This window comes from Ochotona princeps, chromosome 9 (genome assembly GCF_030435755.1).
Source record: "Ochotona princeps isolate mOchPri1 chromosome 9, mOchPri1.hap1, whole genome shotgun sequence".
Taxonomy (NCBI): Eukaryota; Metazoa; Chordata; class Mammalia; order Lagomorpha; family Ochotonidae; genus Ochotona; species Ochotona princeps.
Window position 1 is genome coordinate 45,784,262 of NC_080840.1, and position 25,247 is coordinate 45,809,508.

The 25,247-nt window shown below is 47.4% G+C and overlaps 1 protein-coding gene across 1 annotated transcript; it reads left to right on the forward strand.

Annotated features, from left to right (window-relative positions):
• Positions 1 to 3,004: 3,004 nt before the first annotated feature.
• LOC131481111 (semaphorin-5A-like) lies at positions 3,005 to 21,482 on the forward strand. Its single transcript, XM_058668404.1, has 8 exons — positions 3,005 to 3,049; positions 4,339 to 4,564; positions 5,975 to 6,193; positions 11,926 to 12,096; positions 13,888 to 14,043; positions 15,332 to 15,379; positions 19,023 to 19,234; positions 21,367 to 21,482. The coding sequence occupies exons 1-8, from the start codon at positions 3,005 to 3,007 to the stop codon at positions 21,472 to 21,474; spliced, it is 1,185 nt and encodes a 394-aa protein (XP_058524387.1). The 3' UTR covers positions 21,475 to 21,482.
• The last annotated feature ends 3,765 nt before the right edge of the window (positions 21,483 to 25,247 follow it).

A 25,247-nucleotide genomic window follows, 5' to 3' on the forward strand; every position in this document is an offset into this window, starting at 1 on the left:
TCAAATAAATAAGCATATCTTTAACAAAAGACACCTATGGGACCATCCTAGAGAAAATATACATCAGGAAACCTGTTGTGAGCAAGATTATAGAGCATGAAAACACTTGAGTTTTGTTTTGTTTTGTTTTTTTAACCAAAGATTTATTTTCTGATTTTTATTGGAAAGTCATGTATACAGATAGGAAGAGAGACAGAGAGGAAGATCTTCTGTCTGCTGATTCATTCCCCAAGTGGCCGCAATGGCCAGAGCTGAGCTGATCCAAAGTCAATGAGCCAGGAATTTCTTCCGGGTCTCCCATGCAGGTGCAGGGTCCCAAGGCTTTGGAACATCCTTGACTGCTTTCTCAGGCCACAAGCAGGGACCTGGATGGGAAGCGGGGCTTCTTGGACACAAACTGGCACCCATAATGGGATCCTGGTGTGTGCAAGGTGAGGACTTTAGCCACTAGAAAACTGAGTCAGGCCCAAGAGTTGAGTTTCTAATGTGGTTGAAAAATTACTTCAAACAAGAATGTGGGACCAGGTAAAATAAAACCTCTATTATAAGAAGCACTTTTTATTCCTGTAGTTTTTGAAAAGTGTGCAATTGAAATAGCAAGAGAAGTATAATTTTTACACATATAATTTCTCAACTGTTAGAGTAGCAGGATCATGGTCATGGCTGTTGTGACAAATAGCAGGTCTCAAACTGATCATCTGTGTTCTGGATAGTTCACACATGGAGAATTGGGAATTTATTTTGTATAATTTAATTTGCCCTCTCTTCCTGGTAGGGAAAATGTCTGATGTTTTCCAGAGTAACTGACCGTGTTCCCTGGTTATGATTCTGGAGGTATCAAGCTTTAATGCCAGTTAATTGAGTCAATGACTCCTTCAATGCTCAGGCTCCAACAGTTGCCTGCAGAGGCTAAATGGACTGTTACACAGCACTGGGCTGAAAGGACTGTCGCCATACTGCATATTTGCACACAGCTAAGCCACAGCAGGAACCGTTCAGTGCTACTCCAGATGGATGGTGATGGCTTGGGCTTACTGCTGTTACTGTACTTCTGACCACTTGTTTTACTGCTCATTCATTAAGTCCTGTCACAGCTCATTTAGTGTCTCATAAATTGGTAGATTAGAAACATTTTAAAAAGTCCCTTTTTTGCTCAAGCAAACCAGAACCCCAACATCTTGTTTTGTGTTTGTAACCAAAGATCCCCAATATGAATAAGTCTCCATCTAAGCATATGTTAGTGCATATAAATGTGCTAAAATCTGTTACCCAAAGAGCATGAGTCTCAGCTGTGTAGAAGAGAGTGCTTGTATCAATACTTCACAACTTCTTCAATTTAACCCCATAAGGGTTCAGTAAAGCAAAGGTGTTGGAGACCCTTAAACAACACAGAGAGTGGGGTACCAGGCCACCACATTACCTTTTGACTTGCCACAATTACAACATGAAATTGTCATAGTGGTACCGCTGTTGAGAATTTGGTGCAATTATGATAGTACCGCAAGTTCATGTTTGTTCACGTTTGTCTTGAGTTTGAATGGTACTACATATAGAGTGTGTGCCTTAGTTTTGATGAATTTTAACTTTTTAAATAGATTTGTGTATATTCCATGGCAATAAATGATGAAGTAGACTTAACAACAGTTTTATACATTCATGGTATACTTAACTTTTTGTTAGTATTTTTAGAATCTCAAGGTAATGCACTTCTGAGTTTTTTTTAAGAGTTTTTTTTTAATTACTACTTAAAAGTTTTTTTGTGTGTGTGTATTTATTTTTGGGGAAGAGAGAACTAAAGCTGGACCTTCCACTTTTCCAGTTCCCTGTTCACTCACTCAGTAGCCCACAACAACCATAGAGTGCAGAAGTTGGGGTTTAATGCTTGTTCTAGGATTCTGCCATGCATGAAGATAATTATTTTTGCAAAAGCGATTTTTTTTTTAATTTGAAAGAGTTACAGAGAGACGGGGTTGGGGGGTAGCAGGAACTTTATCCACTGATTTATTCCCCAGATAGCACAATGACTGGGGCTACGCCAGGCCAAAGCCAGGAGCCAGGAGCTTGTTCTGCATTTCCCACATGATGCAGAGGCCCAAGAACCTCCGAAGTTCCTCCCACAGACAGAGGTCAACATCGTCTTCTGCATCCCTGCCTCCTGATCTCCATGCCAAATGAAAAAGAGCATACACGTGTTGTATGCAGCTCCCAACAGGTAGATTTAGGGCAGTTATTAGGGCTATTCTTTCCCTCTTAGAAGGCATCCACTAGGTGTTCTAATAGAAGACACTATAAACAAAGGAAAATGAAGACATTCATCTTTTTAGTGTTTGTTGGCATGGAGAGCATTTAATCACACAGGCAGTGATGATTCCTCCATATATTTGTTGTTAAAACTATGAAGTCACAATCATGAAGAACTCCTGAGTATTGACCATTGTAAAGAAGAAATTGAAAATGGATTTTGAATCAGGAAACCTGATTTGAATACTTGGAGCAGTAATGAAATCGAAGTTGCTGTGACATTCTGAGATACCGATGGCTTGGACACACTGTACTTTATTTTCTGCTGGAAAGTTGCTACCATGATTTTTCAGGGGTTGAGTTCTTAAGGCATAAACCCACAGATACAGGCAGAAACAAGAACTGTGTATGATTTAGAGCAGAATCTAGAAACATGTCTCAGAAAAGGGAGTTCAAATGCAGCAGAGAGGAACATTCAGCACATGTTGTCTAAGGCATGAACTCAGTGGGAGCTGAGGATGGGGGATTTAAGTTGCAGGTATGTTTCCACCATTCCCAAGCTGATAAATGTGCATTCCCTGTGCCCTAAATGTGCAAGTGCTGTGGTGTGTATCACAGCTGCCTGCCTTCGTGGAGTCTGCATTCAGAGCATGCCCCGCACAGGTGCTCATAAGGGACTACAGAACCCTAGGTACCTCTTCTCCCCTGGGCTTGACTCCTTGACATCACTGCACTCACACTGGCACAACCAGTTGCTGGAACAATGGACGTATTCCACATGACTCCATTGGAAGAGGACTCTAATTGGGTATGGTTCTCTGGACATCATCGTGTGCCTTTTCCCAATACTCATTTTGCTTTGTCTTCTTTCCCAGATACATAAATTCTGTCTGGGAGTATTGCCACACATGTAATCCTAATGAATGCTACCATCTACGCTCAGACCCCCAAAATGGTTTTGGGGAACCCCCAGTACATGCACGGTTAGCATCATTTCATTCACACTCCAGATCCCAGAGACCCCAGCAATGAGCAGTCCTCGTTCTGCTGCTCACGAAATCGTCAGACACCCTGACCCCTCAACCTGCCTCCGGGGCACCCGAATCTGCTCTGCTCAGGGAAGCCAGGGAGTTTATTGTGTGGGAAGGGAAGCAGAGTGCTCAGGCTCCGAATACTGGGCTTGTGGAAAGGGCCATAAGAAATGGACGAGGCAAAGTGAGAGTGACTGCGGATTGGCTTCCCGGAGCCCAGCTCTCCTCCTCGTGTGGCTCCGGATCCCTGCTGGCCCAGCCCTGGGGGAGTCCCTGGAGGGTCCTGAAGAGCCTCGGTGTGTCATGGATGGTGGCTTTCCCTTGCACCAAGAACAGCCACGTTGCCAAGTGGTAGACCCACATACCTTTGTCTCACCTCTGTTTAGTTTTCCCTGGAACTATAATTCTTGTCAAATCAGGAGTGCTCCAGGCAGATTTCTATCGCCCTACTCCTAAATGCCACCTTCTGTGGCCACACATAACATGCCTACTCAGGACCCTCCTGGCTGTGGTTACAAGGGAATGGGGGATGGGGGTAGGTAAGGGGAGAGGAAAGTGAAAGTGACTAGGGAACTGTTGGGAGAGCATTTGTAGACTAAACAATTCCACACTTTGTGTCCTCGTGAGGTTACTCAGCCACTTGAGGGTTTGAGTCTGACCCTAAGGCTTATGATAAGGCTTGCATCTTAGAGTATTACGCAGTCCACAAGCAAATTTAGTTCCATCCATTGAATCTTTTAAAGATAGTAGTTGATATGAACATCAAAATAAACCAATGTTGTTGGTACCATATTAAGTGAGAGGAAGACAATTTTCTTGGAATCACCTTTGTTTTTACTTAGATTTGGTGTTTATTGTCCTCATTGCTTACATATATACAGGAAGTCGTGCTGATTCCCCTTAGGCACTGCACAGTGAGCCCCGGCTCTGGTGCCTCACTGAATATGAATACGTGTTTCATTTGTAGGGCAGCCGCTGGGTGTCTTGCATGTGAATCTTTAGGGATGCCTCTTGAAATTGCCCAGTGCATGCCTCTTAATGAGACGCTGTGTGCTTCCTCTTCCAGGAGTACCAGTCTTGTAACACCAATGCCTGTCCCGAGCTGAAAAAGACCACACCCTGGACACCCTGTACGCCTGTCAACATCTCTGACAATGGTGGCCACTATGAGCAGCGTTTCCGGTACACATGCAAAGCCCGCCTGCCTGACCCTAATTTGCTGGAAATGGGAAGGCAGAGAATTGAGATGCGGTACTGCTCGAGCGACGGGACCAGCAGCTGCTCCACGGACGGTGAGTGGTGACTCCGTGGAGACTGAGCCATGTCTCAGGGAGGTACTTTCTGAAAACCTCAACAGACACCTAGAACTCAGTCCTGGATACACCGTGTTCTTTAGCTGTACAGATATTACTATGGTGGCATTAATTTATATGTTAGGTACGGCAAGAGACTGCATCTAACATAAACGTTTTCTAATATTTAAAAGTACAACTTTTTTTTAAAATTTAGTATGTGGAAGACAGAGAGAGAGAGATATCTTCCATCTGCTGGTTAACTCTGATCATGGCAACAACAGGGGCTGAGCCAGGTCAAAGCCAACCCTCCGGATCGCCCATGTGGTGGCAGGTGCCAACTTAGTGACCATCTTCATTGCTGTTCCACGCACATTAGCTCTGCCTGTCCCAGAAGGGGAGCAGCCAGGGTGCACACCAGTATAGCTCGGGACACTGCCATCTCAGGTGGTAATTTAACCCACTGCACTGTAGCACCAGCCCCGGCAACTGAAAGTTTCAAAACAGGCCATCTTATTTCTCATGACATCAAAGTGTGAAAGAGAAAATACATGATGTTGTTTCTCCATCACTAACTGCACTCCCTTTTGAGTTTGTCTTATATTCCTTCTAGTCTCAGATATGTGTAGAATGCTTTAGAAGTTAATCACATAAACTAGGGAAACTTGAATACCCATGTTTAGAAGAGATTTTATGTTTTCTCCAAAATCATGACATCCTCTATCTTGATGACTTTACGGCCTAATGCCCAACTCACATTTGGGCCTTGATGCCAAGAATACAAACTTGGACTTGTATGCCTCTGACCACACTGCATTGACCATTCTGCACTGATACCACAAAGTGCAAGTGGATCACAGAAAAGCACAATTATTAAGAGGCTGTGACGGAGAATGTCCCAGTGCATGGGCCGGTTGTCCTAAGGATACGCAGAGCTGGGGACGCCCCTCGTCCCTGGCTGCCTGTCTGCAGGCCCTGGGAGGCAGCTGACGGTGGCTCGGGGGTTAGATCCCTGCTGCCTGTGTGGGACACCTGGATTGTATTCTCTGAGCATGGTTTCCTCCTTGGCCAAACCCCAGTCCAGCCCCAGCCACTTCAAGCACTGGGAGTGTGCACAGCGGATGGGAACTAGCTGTAAACCTAAGATGTACTAAATGGGTAAGGACTTTAACCACATTCGCAAATCAAATGTTATTTACACTCTTATTGTGTGGTCATTCCAGCAAAAGAGGCTGTGGTTAGAAGAGCAACTGTCACTCAGCAGCAGGTTTTTGGCTTTTGGGCTGTAGAAAGGGCTCCGATCAGTGTGAGAGATGAGGGCATGGGGCAGCTGATGCCCTGAGCAAAACATAGCTGGCAGTCACACTGGCAGCTCCTAACACAAGCCCCCTCTGGCCGCTTCCCCCGCAGGGCTCTCGGGCGATTTCCTGCGAGCTTGGCGGTACTCTGCCCAAAAGGTCAACGGGGCGTGGTCAGCCTGGACGTCCTGGTCCCAGCGCAGCCGCGACTGCAGCAGGGGTATCCGGAACCGGAAGCGCGTCTGCAACAACCCTGAGCCCAAGTACGGGGGGCTGCCTTGCCTCGGTCCCGCCCTGGAGTACCAGGAGTGCAACATCTTGCCCTGTCCAGGTGAGAGGACTGTGCCATCTGGACCAGACCTGGGCCATCAGAGACCACCCCGGGCCTCCTGCTTCACCAAGGGCCCCTCAGCTCGCTGTGCCCGTGGGGCCTGTGTCCCTCAGAAATGCCCCAGGTGATGTCTTCATCCCTCAGGTTAACCCAATGTGCTCACGGAGCTCGCGCTCCCTCTCCAGCTGGCCAGATGCCTGCTCCCAATCTCCCGAACCAGCACTGCGACTCCAGTTGGGACAGGCGGGCAGGTGTTCATCTGTGTGCGGAGACCCGAGAGGCCAGGCCTCCCCTGGCACCGGGAGTTCCTTATGCTGTGATGCCTAAGTGCAGTCTAGTCATTTCCTCTTTTGTAAACAGAGGAATTACTCCCGGCGAGAAGCATGGGCTGAGGCAGCCTCCAGGAGGCGCCAGCACACATGCGCTTGTTTGGAGCCCGGTGCGACATCCCTGAATTAGGCAGCCCCTTCCAGGAAGCCCAGTGGACCAGCCCTCCCTCCCTGGGTCGCCTGTACAGCGAGGCTCTCCCTGGAGCCCACCGAGCCAGTTCCCTAGTTGCCCTGCACCTTCTGTGAAGAGGGTCTAGCTGGCAGGTGAGTCTCTTCCCACGGAGCCTGCCCAAGTGCTCCCTGTCTAGCTCTGCCTCCTGCGTCTACCTGGTGGGTATGCCTCCCAGTACTTTGCTTTCCCTCTCCCCAAGTTCCCAGTCAAGCAGAGAGTACCTCACATGAGCCCAGGGACTCATGGGGTGACCTCGCTCGCAGCAGGGTCCCACGTGGGCCGGGCACTCACCGGGAAGCCCTACTTGAATGGGTTCTGATGTGGCAGAGCACTGGTCTGTTACTCCACCTTCCTTTCATTGTTTCTCTGCCAGCATTTCTTGTTGCGTCACTGTGCACGGTTCACAGGGGTTAGGCCTCCTGCATGACTACTGAGTGACACACGCTGCAGCACAGTGTCACACCAACCCCTGGAGCCACGCCAGCCACACCAAGCAGCCTGTCGCCAGGCTGTGCCTTAAGTGACAGACAAAAGTTGGTTAAGCAGACAAAACATGGCAGGAAATAAGATACATTCCACACATCAGGCACAGCATTTGAAAGCACGGAATCTTAGGCATCTTTTCCAGCAGGTACGAATGCCTTTCTAATTTCCTTGGGCAAGATGGTTGCAGGAGGTGCTCAACAAGCATTTGCTGGGTGGTGCTGGAGTGATGGGTGGGTGGGTGGGTGGGTGGATAAGCATGTATGTAAGACTAAAACCACGCCATTTTCTGCTCCATGACCAGGACTCCTGACAGTGCCCCATTCTTACAGTTGCCCTCCTCCTGCACTTAGGGTCTGTCTGCCTGAATTCCTCCACCCTTGGGAGACGACTCCTGATTGCCCAGCTTTCCCAGTCACGCTGAGGCTGTGGCTGGGAAAGGTGACAGAACTGTTCTTTCCCACAGCCCTAGGAAGGATTCCTTCCCTGGGGGCTGAGGGGTGGGCGGGAGCCCGTGGGCGACATGAGTGGATTCTGACCTTGCCCTAAGCTGCAGCAAGGGCCGGTGCTGGGAACTCAGGATGCCTTGCCTCTCATCCCCCCTGGCTCCACTCCATCCCTGGTGGCTTCTGCAAGAAAGTGCAGATTCCTCCCAGATGCTTGGATGCTGCCTTGATTGGTGAGTGTGCAGGTCCCACACACACCCCTCTCAAGAGTGAGACTGTTGGTTGTTTTGATTTGAGCAGATTGGTATTCTGTGTGCATAACCTTAATGTCTGGAAATAGCCATGTTCTCATTTTCTTGATAAAAGCCAAGATTCCTTAGAGTTGGGGAGTTATTCAGAGTGGGCACACCCAGGGTGCAGTGGTGCAAGCGCTGGGCCTCTCTCTACAACTCCCGGGAAGGTCCCCGATGGATGACAGAGTGCAGCTTGGCGGCGGGGGGCACGCAGGACACAGGACACAAAAGGGCATCAGGAGCCAGCCGGCCCAGGGCTGCTGCTCCCACATGGAGGACTGCCCAGTGCTTGTGGAGTTACACTTCTTCAACCATGTCGTGCTGGTAGGTAGATGATTATAAATGGGCATTATGGGTTTTTTCCCAGGTTTCACTATGATTACTTAAGTCTGACAATAAGTCTAAACAGCGCAGATGTAAAAACAAAGGTGAATTGCATGGTTGGCTGAGGTGAGGCTCCAGTGTCAGGGCCGGGCTGAAATCATCACCTTGGTCCCTGATTCTCACTGGGGGCGGCACCTACTTTTCCTATGATCTTGTGGGTTGGACCCCAAGGTGAGAACCCTCCTGCAAGGGGGTTCTCTCACACATGGCCCTTTATTCAGACAAAAGCTGTCTGTCCTTGCTATCACAAGACACGCGATTCTGCATCGGGGAAGCTTGGTAAGATAGGAATTGGTGTGTCGGTTGGAACATGGATAGGCATGTGTACTCTGCAGTGTCGGGCACTGGGCTGTGCACGTCAGCCTGCGGTAGTGAGAACCCCAGAGGTTGCAGAATGAGTGTGCACTGTAGGCCCCGGTCTCCCAAGGGTTAACTCCACAGCTTAGCTTGTTTCTAAGAGGTAACAGTGGGAAATCTTGGCCTAATGCATTTAGCCCCTGGCTTGACTGCAAGTTCGCTCTTCCTTACTTGCCTTTTGTTAAGATGCCCTCAGGGGGGCTAAGGTGTTGCTTAAACACTGGGATAATACTGGGAGGGGCTAAGCAGACTATAAGATGCAGGTGGACCCCAAATAAAGTTGGCATTCTGTGTACAAGAGTGACCCACTGCGTGTTGTCTTGTGTTGTCTTATGTGTTGTCTGTCTGTAACCCTAGCCCCTCCGCTCGGCTCGGGGTACGCGGCGACGCGGGCGTTGCCAACAGTGCACGAGCTCCTGCAGTCGTCTGGGTGGTTTGTTGTTCTGGTTGTTGCTATGAAAAGAACACTTCATGTGAGTTAGCCCCCTTCACAAGTGTTCCAGTGCTTGGCGCTGTGGGTAGTGTTGCTAGTACATACTTCTCCTCTCAACCAGGTTAATGGGAATGTGACACCAGTAGAACAGCCTGTGCCAGTTCTACCCACACTCCTGGTGACCACCACGTTTCTCTGTGAATTTGATGACTTTAGATAGATAGCTCAGGCAAGTAGAAGTATGTGGATATTTGTCTGTGACTAGCTGGTTTCTTGTAGAGCTCTTTTCTGGGTTTATCTGTGGTGTTCCATAAGTTAATCTCCTCCTATAAGGTTGAATAATGTTCTGTTCCATGTACCTGCTAGATTTTTAAAATCCATTCACTTGTTGATGAACACAGGCATTTCTGTATGTTGGCTGTGTTCAGCAGCATAGTATGCAGTAATCCGGAGCATCCCGAGGCCGGTTCTTCTAGATACAGACCCAGCTGTGAGATCACAGGATAGCATAATAATTCTATTTTTAAATTTTAGTTTTGAAGAACTTCCCTAGCTGCTATTCTTTCATCCCTCCTCCACTCTTCTCTCTCTGGAAGCTGCACTGCTTTTGCATCCTCACCAGGGGTGCACACGGGGTCCAGTTTCCCGTACCCTTGCCAGCTCTCGCCCTTTGTCTGATGACAGCCGTGCCGTGGAGAGAGGGGACACTGTTTTGTCTTTCCCTGGGGACTGCTGATACTGAGAATCTTTGTTTTTAATTTGTTTATTTTTACTGGAAAGTCAGGTAGGCAGAGAAAAGAGACAGAGGAAGATCTTCTGTTACTGATTCACTCCCCAAGTGGCCACAATGGCTGGAGCTGAGCCAATCCGAAGCCAGCACCCAGGAACCTCCTCCAGGTCTCCCATGTGGGTGCAGGATCCCAAGGCTTTGGGCCGTCCCAGCAGGGAGCTGGATGGGAAGAGATGCTGATGGAATTAGAACCAGCACCCATATGGGATCCCGGCGCATGCAAGGCAAGGACACTAGCCACTAGGCTACCGCACTGGGCCCAGATACTGAGCATCTTTTCACATGCCTTCTTTGCACTCTCCTGTTGACTATCCATCTGAAAGTTCATTATGCCACTCACACAGAAGCCAGGGATGTGCAAAGCCTGGCGCTGATCCTGAGTGAGGCTCCAGCACCATCCACAGGCCATGCTGGATGCCCTGAGTCCCAGACTGCCTAGTTTACATGTGACACCTGCTATTCTAAGACACTGGAAGTTAACTTTGACCCAGTGCATGTACAAGGACCCCCCCATCACCAAATACCAAGTTTCCACTCAGATTACAACCGAAAGCAAACATTCCACTCACCTAGTATAGCTATGAGAGAATTTTTGAGAATTTTACCATTCCAGGCAAACACGGGCCAGTTCTGTTTTTAATTGCTGTTACTACAGCCATTTTCAGATATTTGATTGATCCTGATACTTTCTGCTGTAGCTTAGTAACTATTAGGGAAAATGTTGTTAATTTCTTTAAGTTTATATAAAATTGCAAAGTATAAGTCACAACATTTCTATTTAGGGTATAAGCTCCATTTTTAAACTGGATTAAAATACTATTATTTGCTTTTACTATTTGCAAAGTCAAATATTATCATAAAGATAATGATTTTGCTTCTAAAAATATTTATCTGTGCCTGTGTCTTTAAAAAAAAATAGTCCATAAAGATGTGTCCTCATGGGTGTTTCCAGTACCATTTAACTTACTCTGACCAAAGCAACTTTGTGTCCTGAATGATTTGGGCATTCCCTATGATACTTGCCTTTGTTTCTTTGGGGCAAAGAAAAAAATAAAATCTACATATAAGGTGAGTTGCTCATCAGCTTCCTTTAGTTGGCCATGGTTGTGGTTGCATTTGTCCCCTGATTAGGACTGAGTGCCTTCCTTCATGATGGCCTCTAGTTTTGCTCTTGAACTCAAAAGACAGGGGGGCTGGCCAGCCAGAAGAGGACCCTGGCTGGCATTAGGAAAATGCTGTAAACTCCTGCCAATATGAGGCTCTGTCTGGGCAGTGTCAGTGAGCGCAGTCCAAAGCCTTGTAGTGCCCAGCTCCCAAGGAGCCAGCTGCCTCCACCAGCTGGAGCCTGGGCTGTCGATGCCAGGAGCCCAGCCTGGAGGAGAAAGCAGGAGAATGTGAGCAAATGCAGTGGGTGCTGGGTCAGGAGTACTCACGGAAACACAGTGGTCCAGGAAACTGCCCAGTGTCCACGGCGCAAAGCTGTAGCCTTAATCTCAGCCCAAGCCTGACTGATGTCATCAGAGTCCTCATGTTAGTGGCTTGAGCACTGGGTGGCCTTTGTGTGTGCTTTGTCAGTACCTCAGTTTACCGAGCACTTTTCTCAGAGTTACCTGCTGTTTCTGGGATGTCCGAGTTTCTCTGAGTCCCAGGGAGGAGACCGTAATCCAGCGGGTGACTGCTGCTTGGCTTTGCACCTGCGTGGCTGACTAGACTGTGCAGGAGCACAGTTGAGGTCTTCACTCCGATACCTACACAGTAGGTCTCACAGTCCTCCTCTCGGACTGGGATTTTGTGCCATCCATGGACCTTGCACTCCGGAGAATTTTTTTTTTTATCTGAAAGAATGGAAGCAGATTTCTGAAAGTGCAGTGAAGCAGCTGCAAAATTGGATCTCTCACCAACGGGGAAACCTCAGTGTCATCCCCAAGGCCAGTGGCCCTGCGGAGATGGCACTGATGTGTCCATAGTGCGGACTCCACCTGCAGCCGCACCAGAGTGGTTATGTATGGCTCTCAGGAGTGCTGTCACTTTGTGTCTCTCCCCAGTGGATGGCATGTGGTCTTGCTGGTCTTCCTGGTCAAAGTGCTCAGCCACGTGTGGCGGTGGCCACTACATGAGGACCCGATCGTGCACAAACCCAGCCCCTGCCTACAGAGGGGACATCTGCCTGGGGCTGCACACAGAAGAGGCTCTCTGCAACACACAGCCCTGCCCAGGTGAGCTGCACCTTGCTGATGCTTGGCTTTGCAACAGAATTGCACCAGATTTGATCATGGGAAACTGCTGACGTCATCTCACAGCAAGTACTCAAGGTGGGGAAGAAGTCAGCCCACAGTTCCACAGCAGGCTAGTTTTCATTGTGTCTAGAATGCATGGCCTTTATCACATCACCACATTGCGTTGGAATATCCTATCTAATTAGGAAATATCCTAATTTGGCCTTGACTTTGCCAATTATCACTGATGACTCATAGGCAGCCCCACTTGCTGTGTTGAGGGGGCAGAGAAGTAACAAGGATTTGAAGCCTCCTGCCTGAGTCTGGGGAGCTGTGTAAGGGCAAGCACCCACAGCTCTCCCAGAGTCAACCAAATGTCCTCTGCCACTCCCCAGGCTGTGTTCCAAGAATGGTGTCTAAATGATGAAAATGGAAAGCCAGGCACACTTTTAGGATTCCTCCTTCAAATTCAGTGAGCTATGATCCCAAGAGAGTGCAAATTAAAAAAAGAAACAAACAACAACCCAGGGTTATAGCAGGGGAGCGTAAAATCCCACCAGCAAGCAAAGAGGCATGGCAAAGCACACAGTGGATGATTATTAGCCAAACATCTTTAAAACATACAAACCCATGGCTTATGAACATGAGCCCAGGTTTCATTGAAAGTCAGGGGAGCATGGAATATTTTTGCAGAGTACATGTCACTTCATGGGAGCCAGCTGGGGTGTAGACATGAAGCTCCGAGCTCTAGACTCAGGCCATGGAAGCATGACAGGAGACATCCCATCACAGAAGCAAGCGGATTTCATGCATGGAGGGACCTGGAACGAAAACAAACTTCCCTTTGCTACTAAACCCACACATACTTGTTTGTTTAAAGTTTCTTCTGATCCTTCTAGAAGGTTCTGTGTATATTGAAAAGGACCTTGAATCCAGTTTCTCAGAATAATTCCCCAAACTGGTACTTTAGATATTCCTATGGAAAAAGTACTCCCTTTACCCAGATGGAGGCAAAAGTTTAATATCCAGATTTCACCTGTCCCTACACAAGAGATGCTTCCTTTTAAAAGCGGGCAAAAAAAGCAAACTGCATAGCAACTTAGCTTTGCTCTACTGGTTAATACTTCATGAACATAATTGAGTCTTATTCCCCTCACTTTACACCTGTGTGTCTGGGTTAATTTCATAAAACCCCAGTAACCATGCATCTGAGGGTGAGGAGTCTGCGTTGTGTGCCCAACGATGCCTGCCTTGGCCTTCTCCTCAGGAGCAGCACACCTAGGGTAACTGTGCCTCCAGAGTCTGTAGAATTGTGACAATGGAATGTAGCTGTCAGCTCTCAGTGAGCAATGGGGCTTTCACATGAACACGCACTTGGTACGAGCTGTGGGACACTGTCAGGCGAGTGTCTGAGGACCACTCTGCCCCAGGGCACATTGCTCTGCAGGAACTGTGGTCTGCATGGATACCTGTCCTCCTTGACTGTTGGTATAGACACAGCTGCTCCACCACTCTGGAGAAGCACACTGGGGGTCTACATACACTTACAGCATTGAAATAATGTGGTTGTTAGAAAACGCACATTATATTGACCAAAGACATACCAATGCTTTTATTACTCCAGTGTGTGCAGTTCACTGGGCTGATTGGGTCATGTAGCCACATCTATGTACGTACAGAACCACTAAGCACGTACCATGAGGTGTCAAGCAGTGTCTAACTTGGCAGTGTGCCCAGATGGACTGGGCTCCTTGGTGATCCTGCCCCATCTCCCCCATCTGATCACTGCAGAGAGCTGGTCCGAGTGGTCAGACTGGACTGTGTGTGATCTATCCGGCATCCAGATCCGTGCCCGCCAGTGCATCCTCCTCTTCCCCGTGGGCAGCCAGTGTTCCGGAAATGCTACTGAGAGCCGGCCATGCGTGTTTGACTCGAATTTCATCCCAGGTAAGGCAGAGATGGGAAGCAGTGTGAACACATCCCCTCCAGCCTTCAGAGGGCACGCTGTGCAGAGGTCTGAGTTTTCCTCCTTTGAGGCTTCTTAGGTGGAGCAGAGATGGGTTTGTCAGCTCATCCGGGTTCATGGTGATGAGGGTGCAGATGTGTAGTTTCACGAGCTGCAACATTGTTAAGCACACTTTCTTCAGTTACTGGTTGATCCAAATACGGTGAGAAGAGTTAGCTTAGAAATGGCAATATCTTATTTGGCTGTTTTAATATTAGGTTACATGCTTTGGCAATGTTATTTGTGTGCTGTGTGTGCAAGGTCATGCATGTACATGCAATGACAAAAGCTCATTCTGTGTAGGCAGTTTTGATAGACTTAATATATGAAAAGCAAGTGTTCCTCTCACCCAGGAAGAGGTCAGTTGGCCCTTTGGCCTCAGGCTTTCCCGTGTGATGAGGGACAGCTGGGTCCTTGTGTGCAGTGCCCTGCAAAATAGCACTGTGCAAGTGGACAGCCCGCGTGGCCTGTGCCCTGTGTGCCTTAAGACTGTCAAGTGGGAGCTAAGACCAAGTGAGCTTGAAGAAATAATTGTGTTCAGTACTGTGAGCTATGTTTTCTTTTTCTCTGTTAATATTTTAGAGATTAACACCAAAACATTGGTGTTAGCCTAAAAGGGCCTTGTGGTCATGCGGAGTATAAAGCAGTAAGCAGTATTTGTAGCTGTTTATTGAATGAGCGCTCAAAGCAGGACAGAATCCTGACTCCAGACTCCTTGGATGGCATTCCAAACTAGGGGGGCAAACCACTTAGATACAGGCTGTCACTGGCTTCTCCCATGGGGCTGCAGGTGCATGTGGTGAGCGGAGGGCTCCTGTATGGAGTCTTTATTTGGTGATTCCCTTTGAGCTGCAGTAAACTGCACCCCCCACCTCCACAGCTACCCCAGGCAATGCCATGACACTGCCTTTGATGAAAATGTATCTGACACAGAAAGGCTATAGGCAAACACTGGAAGCCCCAGACAGGCAACTTTAACAGGAAGTTATCACCTGATCCCACTGCAGCCCCAGGGACCAAAGTGTTTGTTTTTCCTGTGATAATAAATTCCACTTGTTCCCAGGCAAGGTGGCTGGACTGAATGAATACATGGCACATGAATGTTCAAAACACAATCAGGATTTTGAAATGTTTACTCACAGAAAACCCAAAATCAGATGTTTTGTAAATGGAACATGAACTTCCTCCCATCAACTTTTACATGTTAATATTGGGTTTTTGTGTTTCCAGAAGTGTCTGTGGCAAGATCCAGCAGTGTAGAAGAAAAGAGATGTGGAGGTAAGTTCTTCCTTTTACATTATTTCTGGTGGAGATTCTGATATATTCCCGTCACTTTACATTCCTGCGTGTTTCTGCTGTTGTGTGGGGAAAACTCCTGGGCGTGATATCTGAACATGGTTCACCTAGGTTTTTGTTATGGGGATCAGGAATTCTAGCGGTGTCTGGAAACTAACATTGCTTCCTTGGGAACTGGACAGAAATGCAGATTTCAGGGTTCTATCTCCATCTGTTAAATTTGAACCTGCTTGAGTCAGACCCAGCAATCTATGGCTTAATAAACTCTCTGTGTGGCCTCAACGGGTTCTAAGATTTTGGAAGTGGCTGTAAGTAGATTCTGCCCTGAGCGATAGACACCACATCAACTTGGGTGTACTTACAATGCAAATATGTGGTAGCAAGGCTCCAATTTCCAGGGTAATTACATTTTACTAGAGCCAGTGATTACATTTGTATCAATCAAGGGATTTTTCGAACTTTAGGCAGTCTTGGATATCAGAAACCTTTGGTTCAAGTCCATGATAAATGTGAGCATGCCCAAAGGGAGAGGCACACCGTGCAGTGACCACACCGTGCGTCTGTCCACCTTTCATGAGTGAGCCAGGTTTCCGAGGCCATCATCATCCCATGTGACTGATGATGGGAGGAGAAGACATCTGAACATCTATCCAACCAACCTCAGCCCAACAGTCCTTGGTGTGTGCTTATGTCCATGTGGAATCTGGAGCTTCAGGTGTTTTAGGAATCACTAACCAGATAGCTTCATTGAGCCCTGTCTGATCCATTCTGTCTGTCTGGTGAGCTGTCTGTCCGTCTGTTCACAATCTATATCAGTTTGTTTGAAAGGCAGAGAGTGAAGGAGATCTTCCATCCTCGGGTTCACACTCCCCAGAAATCTGCACTGACCAGGACGGAATTCCACCCAGGTCTCTTATGTGGGTGCAGAGACTCAGGCACATGAGTAGGAAGCTGGATGGGAAGCAGAGGTAGGCCTCAGTATCCCAGACACTGCTATAGGGGATGCAAGCATGCCGAGCAGTGTGTCAAAGCTGCCATCCCAACACCTGCCAGCTGTGTAAGAGCATTAAATTACACAAGGCCCCAGTCCCCCGTGTGGTTAGAGAAGCAGTGTGTGGGGTTTGATGGAGTTGAGTGACTGACAGTTGCTCTGTGGGCTTTTACAGCAAGATCAACAGGCACTTGTTCATATCCAAGCAATCACAGCAATAATCACTCAATGCTTTTCAGTCACTGTAAAATGCTTTGGGTGAGAGCTGTCCTATTTGGTCCTTACCTACAAAGCTGCGAGGTGCAAGGCTTTTATGTGAAATCCTTGAGACAGAGAAGGGAGTTGCAGTTCAGTGTTTCTCAGATCACAGAGGGGTGCCAGGGCGCCTCTGCTGTGTATCGTAGAACACCCCTGCAGGTGCCGAGGCCGTTCTGCCAAGCTAATCTTAGTGAGCAAAGTGGAGATGTGGTTATGCTCTGCAGCTGGGTGTGTCCGTGCGGGTCACATTTTGCTACCTGATAATGTGAACTGACTACTCAGATTCTGCACTGGGGACAAGGAGACTCAGATGTGGTCACAGATCACAGGGAATGGAATTCCAGAAGTGGAATCCCATTTCCCATAGTAACGGTCCTGGAAGTCCAAGTTGCCAGCAGTCTGGACCAGGAATCACTGCTGAATGCTCTCACGGTACCCTGGGAGCAGTCAGTCGGAAATGGAGCAGTGTTTACTATGATTGACCCATCCAGCGGGAGGCCAGGAGAGAGCTGACTGCCCAGTCCTGCCTGCTGGCAGAGGCTGGCAGAGGCTGGCAGTGCACCCTCTCCTCAGGCCCTCCCTGGGTTACGCTGGGACAGCTCTTGCAAGGGCATGGAACACCCAGGAGATGAGGCTCTGGGTGTCTGAAGCCAGCTGTGCCCAACTCTGCAAAGGCAGAGGCAAATCAAACTCATTGCTCTGCAATGCACAGAACTCACCTGTGGGAATAATTAGGCAGTTGATACTGACACGCCAGCATCAGCAGGTAAGACAGCATACAGATCTGTGTTCAGAACCAAGAGGTGAGGACAGTTACCTAGCCAGGTGGGAGTGAGGAAGACAACGTACAGGCATGTTTTTCATTTTATTGAGAAATCAGACTTTGTACAATTGACATCAGTTATAACTTATTGACCAAAATGACAGTAGAAGAAAGCAATACTCGAAGAGCCACACTAAGCAGATTCTAATGAGAATTAACAGGCAGCGCTTTTCCCTATGGAGAAAAATGTGCTCCTGTTAAAATCTTTCGACTTAGCTATTTTTAGTTGCGGGAGACACAGCGACTCTATAACCGCCGTAAAAGTGTCAGCTGCCCAGCCTCCCTTAGGGTCCTGCAGGTATAATTCATGTGACTCGTGACACAGCATCTGCATATGGAAACCATCATCCACCTTGCGTGTGTGATGACAAAATACGAGCTGGAAGCATTCATCCGCGCTCGGCGCTGACCCTGGGGAGGCCTCAGAGCCACGGTGCAGGGTGAGAGCTGGTGTGAGGGCGGCGCTGGCTCGTCCCAGCCCTGCTCCAGCGTTAGGCAGATGGATCCCGGTGGCTGCTGAACGGTTTGTCCAAACGCTACAGGCTGGAGTGGCCTCATGACAAAATCAGGAAAGGGCAAAAATTTGTGAAGCATTTTCGTATTTTATAAAATATTTGAGGAGCCTGCATTATCCCATATGGGTGCTGGGTTTTGTCCTGCTTGCTCTACTCTGCCTCCAGCTCTCTACTTAGGGCCTGGGAAAGCAGCAGAGCATGGTGGAAGTCCTTGGCTGCCTGCACACAGGGGAGGATCCAGAAGATGCTCCTACTCCAAGAGAATAGGAGCTCTCTCTCTAACTCTGCCTTTCAAATATTCAATATGTGCACACACATCCTCACACCGGGCCCCTGAAGGGTCATCACAGAGTTCATGGGCAACATGGGGAAAAAACCTGCAGCAAAATTAGCTCACCTTTTAACTGTCAGGACAAGTCATCAGAAAGTAAGGGCTGTTCCTTGGAAAGGCACAGTAGTAACTGGTGGGGCCAGTCAAGTCTGCGAAAGAAGACAGGCTCCTTTGTCCCTCTGCACTTTGTAATATTTTAAAATGTGAGTATGAAAAATGCATGCACCGTAAAAGAACAGCAGGGGCGTGACAGGCAGTGAGCTCATAGTACCCTTATGGACAGAATGCACCTGTGCTGCATATCCAACGCACCCTTCTCGGGGACAGGAATCCATCATTCCAGAGAGGCAGCTCGGGATGCAGAGGAACAATGCTGTACAGACCTGTGAGGCAGGCAGACGCGCTGCTAGGGCAGGCGGGTTCCTCTGCCGACGGACGTCCTACAGGAACTGTCCTGTGCGCACGCAGGTGGTGCTCCTGACTGCAGAAAGAACCGCCATGAAGAGCTTCATTCTGCAACGGGAAGGAGCATGGATGTGCACATTTTGAATGTGTATTTGAAAGGCAGAGTTGGAGATCTCCATGCTCTTGTTCACCCCCAACAGGAAGAGCTTTTCATGCTGTCCTTCCCAAGTCCCTGAGTGCTTTTACTGTGGGTGGGAGCAGGCTCCTTGCAAGTGTGGCATCACTGTGATCCTTTCCCCCAGAGTTCAACATGTTCCACATGATTGCCGTGGGCCTCAGCAGCTCCATCCTCGGCTGCCTCCTCACCCTGCTCATCTACATCTACTGCCAGCGGTACCAGCAGCAATCCCACGATGCTACCGTCATCCACCCTGTCTCAGCTGCCCCGCTCAACACCAGCATCACCAACCACATCAACAAACTGGACAAGTATGACTCAGTGGAGGCCATCAAGGTAAGGCTGACGGGGACAGCTGCAGCCAAGTGTGCACACCAGGCAGGTGACCCTGAGCTGTGAGCCAAGCATGGCGGTGCTCACCCCAGGGCAGAACTGGGACAGTGAGAGGACACTGTTGGCATAATTGCCTTTGCAGCTTAGCTTTGCCTGTGAAAGACAGTATCTCCTACTGGGTAGGTAAGTTTAAGAATGGACCCCAAAACAGCAAGAAAGAAGATGCGGGGATATACTGGGTCATTGGTCACTGGCCAGCTTTGCATCCTCTGTCCCCAGTTCATTTGAAAATGGGTATAGGAGGTGTCCAAAGCTGTCCTTGACTGGGCAGTACGAATTGGAACCAGGGAGTAGCAAGTTCACTGTCCAAGTCACTGAGAAGTCTAGCATTGTGCTAACATTGTCCTCAGTTTTCGTGCAAAGTTGAGGGGCCTTCATTATGCAGGATATGAAGGTGCTCTAACAGGCATAGAGTGATCTGCTTTGTGTATTCCCCCAGTAGGTGAGTACTCAGGGCTTCCTCCTGATGTGCTTAATCAGTAGCCATTTCTTTTTGCATTTTAAGGAATCAAGGGTATTAGGTTGTTACAGACCTGCTTCCTGAGTCAGCCCCACTCTTCCAGCTTGGGAAGCTGCCAGATCTCCACACCTGCTACGCCTTTGTGTTCCTCTGTATGGAGACAATGATCATCAAAGAAGGGAACTTTTATACAATGTCCTGCACACTGACTGGGAAAATGCAAATTTATATTTGGCATTGTTATATACTTCATTGACGCGCAGTCTTAAAGATGGGTCCCTCATCTACTCGCAGGCTGTCAACAGGCGTCTAGATCTGCTCCATGTACAGCCTCACTTTCAGCCAACAGCAGTCGTTGTTATAATGTGCCTTCACAGGAGGCCAGGCTGTTGGTAGCTGCAAATGCCCGACCCACTCTTGGCTGCTGCACCTAGCCTCAGCCCCAGATGTATGAAGGAAATTTTCCTGAGCTGAGTTGTGTTAGTTCTGATGTTTTACTTTAAAAGAATGCACAGAAACTAATTAACAAAATGCTAAACATTCAATGTCCTTCCCAGGTATACGGAACATCCTCAGCCCTTCTAACTTCAGGGTGTCTGGAGGTCTGTGGCCTCTGCTCCCTGGCCCCCCAAACTCTTACCCAAAGAATGTCAACACCTCCCCCAGGCAGAGTAGGGGTGTGAGGCCCCTGCAGAAGACCCTCCTGAATCCAGAATGGGCTCTACTCGTTCCTCATGCAGTGGCCAGTGGGGGGGACCCCCACCCAGCTGGTTCCCACCCAGCGGCCAGCCTGTGGCCTAAGCAGCAGGGCATTTTGCAAGGCTTGCCTTTCTACTGACGCAGTGGTTGCTTTTTCACCCTCCACATGGTTTAGCTCAGGTAAGGAAAGGCGTGTGGTTCGGATGAGACTGATTTCTAAGCAATGCAGAAAGCCAGACACTGGAATCCGATGCACTGACTTCTGTCAGTGTTCCTGCTAAAGTAGAGAGGAATGGCCATCTGAGCATTCGGTTGCATATGATGGAAACCAAAGTGCCTATTAGAGCTTGAGATGGCTTTTCAGAATTTAAGTTTTCATTTGCACTTACTTGAAAGGCAGAGGAGTGAGGCAGCGTAGGAAGGAAGGAAGAGAGCAAGCTGCTATCTGCTGCTTCACGCTGCGGCCACCTGCTGTAATTGTGACGGCTGAAGCCAGGAACCAGGAACCGCCTCCCACCAGAGAGACAGGCATTCTAGGCCTGAGCCATTACCTGCCACTTCCCAGGGTGCATACCAGCAGGACACTGAGCTCAGGAGTGAAGCCAGGTGAATCCAAGCACTCAGATATACCCGCATCCCAAGCAGCTTTTTAAGCCCTGTGCCAAACACCTACACAAAGTTAAGGTTTCTAACCACCTGCTTTTCTCAAACTCCAGAACATTTAACAGACTGAAACATGTCCAAAGTGCCTGCCTCGCTCCAGCATTAGGCAATCCTCTGTGAACCAATCAACCGGGGGAAGCAAGAAAATACATTGAAATTATGGAGACTTAGAAAAAGTGCCTAAATAGAGCTCAGAGTGTCGTCCTACTCTTGTTGAAATACTGAGTATTCTCAACTTTTTAACCTTGCACAGGCATTCAACAAGAACAACTTGATCCTAGAGCAAAGGAACAAGTACTTCAACCCACACCTCACTGGGAAGACCTGCTCCAATGCCTACTTCACAGATCCCAATAATTAGGATGAATACCAACAGCACCTCACTGGGAAGACCTGCTCCAATGCCTACTTCACAGATCTCAATAATTAGGATGAATACCGACAGCACCTCACTGGGAAGACCTGCTCCAATGCCTACTTCACAGATCTCAATAATCAGGATGAATACCGATAGCACCTCACTGGGAAGACCTGCTCCAATGCCTACTTCACAGATCTCAATAATTAGGATGAGTACTAATAGCACCTCGATTTTCGGCTTCTTGTAAACCCCCAGGTCCTTAAGGCCGGTGCTCCATGACTGCCCAAATTGCTGAGGATTCAAGATCACGTTTGAATACGTTTCAAGTACGTTTCCTGCCACAAGTGCCCCGGTATCAAAAATACACATCCTTACCAGCAATGCAGTGCTCCATAGGACATCATCCAAGTCGGGGCTGCAACCCTGACCACATGGAGGAGCCATGGTATGAGACATTCTGTGTTTAGCCCATTTCTCCAAAAAGTCCATGGTTTTCTTGAGTTTTGTTTTTGGGAAATAGTTTTAAGAAATACAGATGTCCTATTAACCTTCATAATATTGTTATCTGAGAGCCTTTCTCTCCCTAAGGGCTCAGGGAGTGTGAGAGTGGCCCAGCAGTTTTCCACCATGGGTTGCCCACCTCCTCAGAGGGCCAGGATGTAGAAGAATCCCCATTTGGACTTGGAGTGATTCGGACTGGGAAATCCAGGGTTCCTACCTGCACCTGTGTAAAGGGGCTTGTGCTGAGCAGAGGGGTGGACGCTCTTTAGGGAGTCACAAAACTCACCTCACTTCACCTGTGGAAGCTGTGGCATTCCTTCCAGAAAGCTCCTCGCCTTGCTGTGGTCCATGGTGGCATCCTGAAGAGCCAGTCTGCCACGTAACCACTTGTGTGGACTCTGCAGTGTCCCATTCCCTGCGTAGAAAAACCTTGGACATTTACAACACCAGCCAGGGAAATTGGGAAAAGGACTGAGCCAGGACTGAAAATGACTTCAATTTTCTGAGCTGAAGAATTAAAGAACTGACATTTCATGAAAAGCAGTGTTGTAGGGATTTTGAACCCCGAATACTGCAGCAACCTCAAATTCTTGTCTCGCAGGAAAGAAGAATTTTCATGCGGACACAGTTTAGTTTTAAAGTAAGATTTATTAGAAATAGTTGAGAAAGTAGACTCCCATCCTAGTGATGGGAGGGGGCCTCGAGATCCTCTGCCATAGTAGCAGGGGGAAAGACAAGAGAGAAAAACCCTTACCTCCTGCCATAGTGGCAGGAGGAAAAGCTAAGAGAGAGAAAAAAACCCATATTAATGGTGGGGAAAGCATCTTTTAAAGGTTCCCCTCAAAGATGTTTCTTCATAAACAAAGGAAATTCCTGGTTTCCATGGTACCTGGCCTTGGGACAAAAGGCCAGAAAGGTGTCACTGGCCAACTTCCTTGGTCCCTTTCTAATGATAAAGAGGCCAGTCTGAAGCCCTCCCCCTTGGCAATGGCTGGAGACAGAATTGGGTGGAGGCTTCAGGTGGGGAATAGATATGTTAATGTCACCCTTGTCTCCTGGGGGAGCACTCCTGATAAGATATGCATTTGTCTTGGGAGAGACGTGTTCTGGTGAATCCAAGACATGGTGGGGAAAATACCCCTTTATATTTGGGAAGAAAAATGACTTGGGGACCCAGAAAACCCTAACTGCCTACCACCCAGTCTAACTCCTCTCACATTCCACCCCCCAGAAGAAGTGACCTTAACTGCTGTTAAGGGGGACAGGGACGTCGTTCGTTCTTAACTGCTTCCCGCTGACAGAGGACGTAGTTCAAGGGCAGCAGTTAGGTACTCCTCTGGGGGCCGGTCTAAGGGTCCCCAGTAGAATGCAGAAGTCATCGGAGGTGCCTGGTGGGTTGTCTGGGCTCCGAGTGTTCCTTTTTGTTGAAGTCTAGATGACAAAACAAAGACAATTATAATCTTTCCCAACCTAGTGTGTAATGGGATCAGTTGGAAACACTAATTTGAATGTTTGCATTTTAGAACTTAGATATGAGAAACATTTTTTTGAACATTGGACTTGAGCAGTTTAGTTTAAGGTTATGGATTAGATTTTTTCAGTTTGAAATAATTCCTTTTAAGCTCAAGTTTTGTAACTATTAAACTCAATGAACACAATAGAACCCATAAAACTGAGCTATATGAAATTGTTATCTAGGTCCATTAGAACACAGAGACAATGACAAGACTAACATGTGGCAATAGGACATGAACCCATGCAGGGCACGTAAACGTTAAGTCTCCATGGAGTCATAATTTCGTTTAGCAATGACAATTCTGAATTAAGATTTAAACTTACTTGGCTTTTGAAAATACTACAGTTGTTTTATATAGAAGTGGTGGATTTAAAAAAAACAAAAACAATTGTACTTTACCAGTTGCTGGAAACCCTAAGAGTATCAGAAGACATTGAGCCTAGAACATAAAGCATGACACTTAAAACATTTCATTACAAGACTTATCTGGATCATAGCATAGATGGTAAGAGATTAAGTTAGTTGTGAGTTATAATAACCCAGCAGTTGATGGCAATCTAGTAAGAATTCACAAGACTTCACACATTAGGGGGCAAAGGCAAGCAATGAATTAGTCCTATAGTTGCTACAAGCCATGTTGACAATTGGAGAACGCAAGAGTCTTAAATAGATGGACAGAGAAATCCAATAATTTAGTAAATGAGGAAGACATGAACCCTGCCTCAGAATAGTGAGGGTGTCCTATCCGGTGAAGTCTAGCAAAAACTGAAGAGGGAGATGGCAAACATGCCGGTCGGGAGCCTGGTCAGTGCTGCAGACTGAGCAGTTACAGGCTGACTTTTCCTTAGAAAAGCTTCTTTTCGGAGCTTCAGTTAAGAATCTGTCACCTATTCTGTTCTACATAGAATCTAATGGAATATACTGAAAGTTACTCCTCAAGCATGTTAAGAAGATGGGAGATCTCTGTGGCTCTTTATCTCAGAGATTTATTTAAATCAAAAGATCCAGTTTAGAAATTCCCATTTACGAACACTTTATGAGTCAATTGAAATAGACTACATAGCTTGTCACATAAACATGTACATGCATATCAGATAACATATAAGAACAAATAGCTTTTGTAACAGTTTTTTGAAAAAATCTTTTGTTTTAAAGTTACCAGTTATTTAGAATTATATCTTGTTCTTAGTAACACTAGTTAAAGACTCTTTTAGTTGGAACTTGTAGCTTACTGTTTAGCTTTAGCGCTATCTGCAATGGATGTAATAGTATCTGTTGGAACTAGAAGATGAAGCATTCATTGTTAGAATTAACAAATGTAAACATCTATTTACTGTACAGGGCACACTGTGGAACCACCTGTAAGACTCACACACACACTTGTACTGTTTAGGCCTCTAGGCCTTGTTCACCAGGATAACAGTTGTAAACAATAATGTAATAAGATTATTAGACTTTAGTGATGTTTTCTCATTTGTACCAGTAGTAGTCTGTTAATATTTCATAATTATGCTGGAGCTAGCTAGCAGATTTAGTCACCATTAAGATGAAAATAAGTTAAGAAAACATCGCTTTGACAAAGAGTCAGATTTCAATTCCATTGTACCAAAGATGAACATTTAGAATATGTTGCACACAATATGTTCAATCATACCATACATCCTTTAAGAACTTGTTGTCTTCCTGTAAGGCAAAATCTCACAAATGATGCTCTTTGCAAGTTAGAACATAAATAATCGACAATGCAGGAACACAA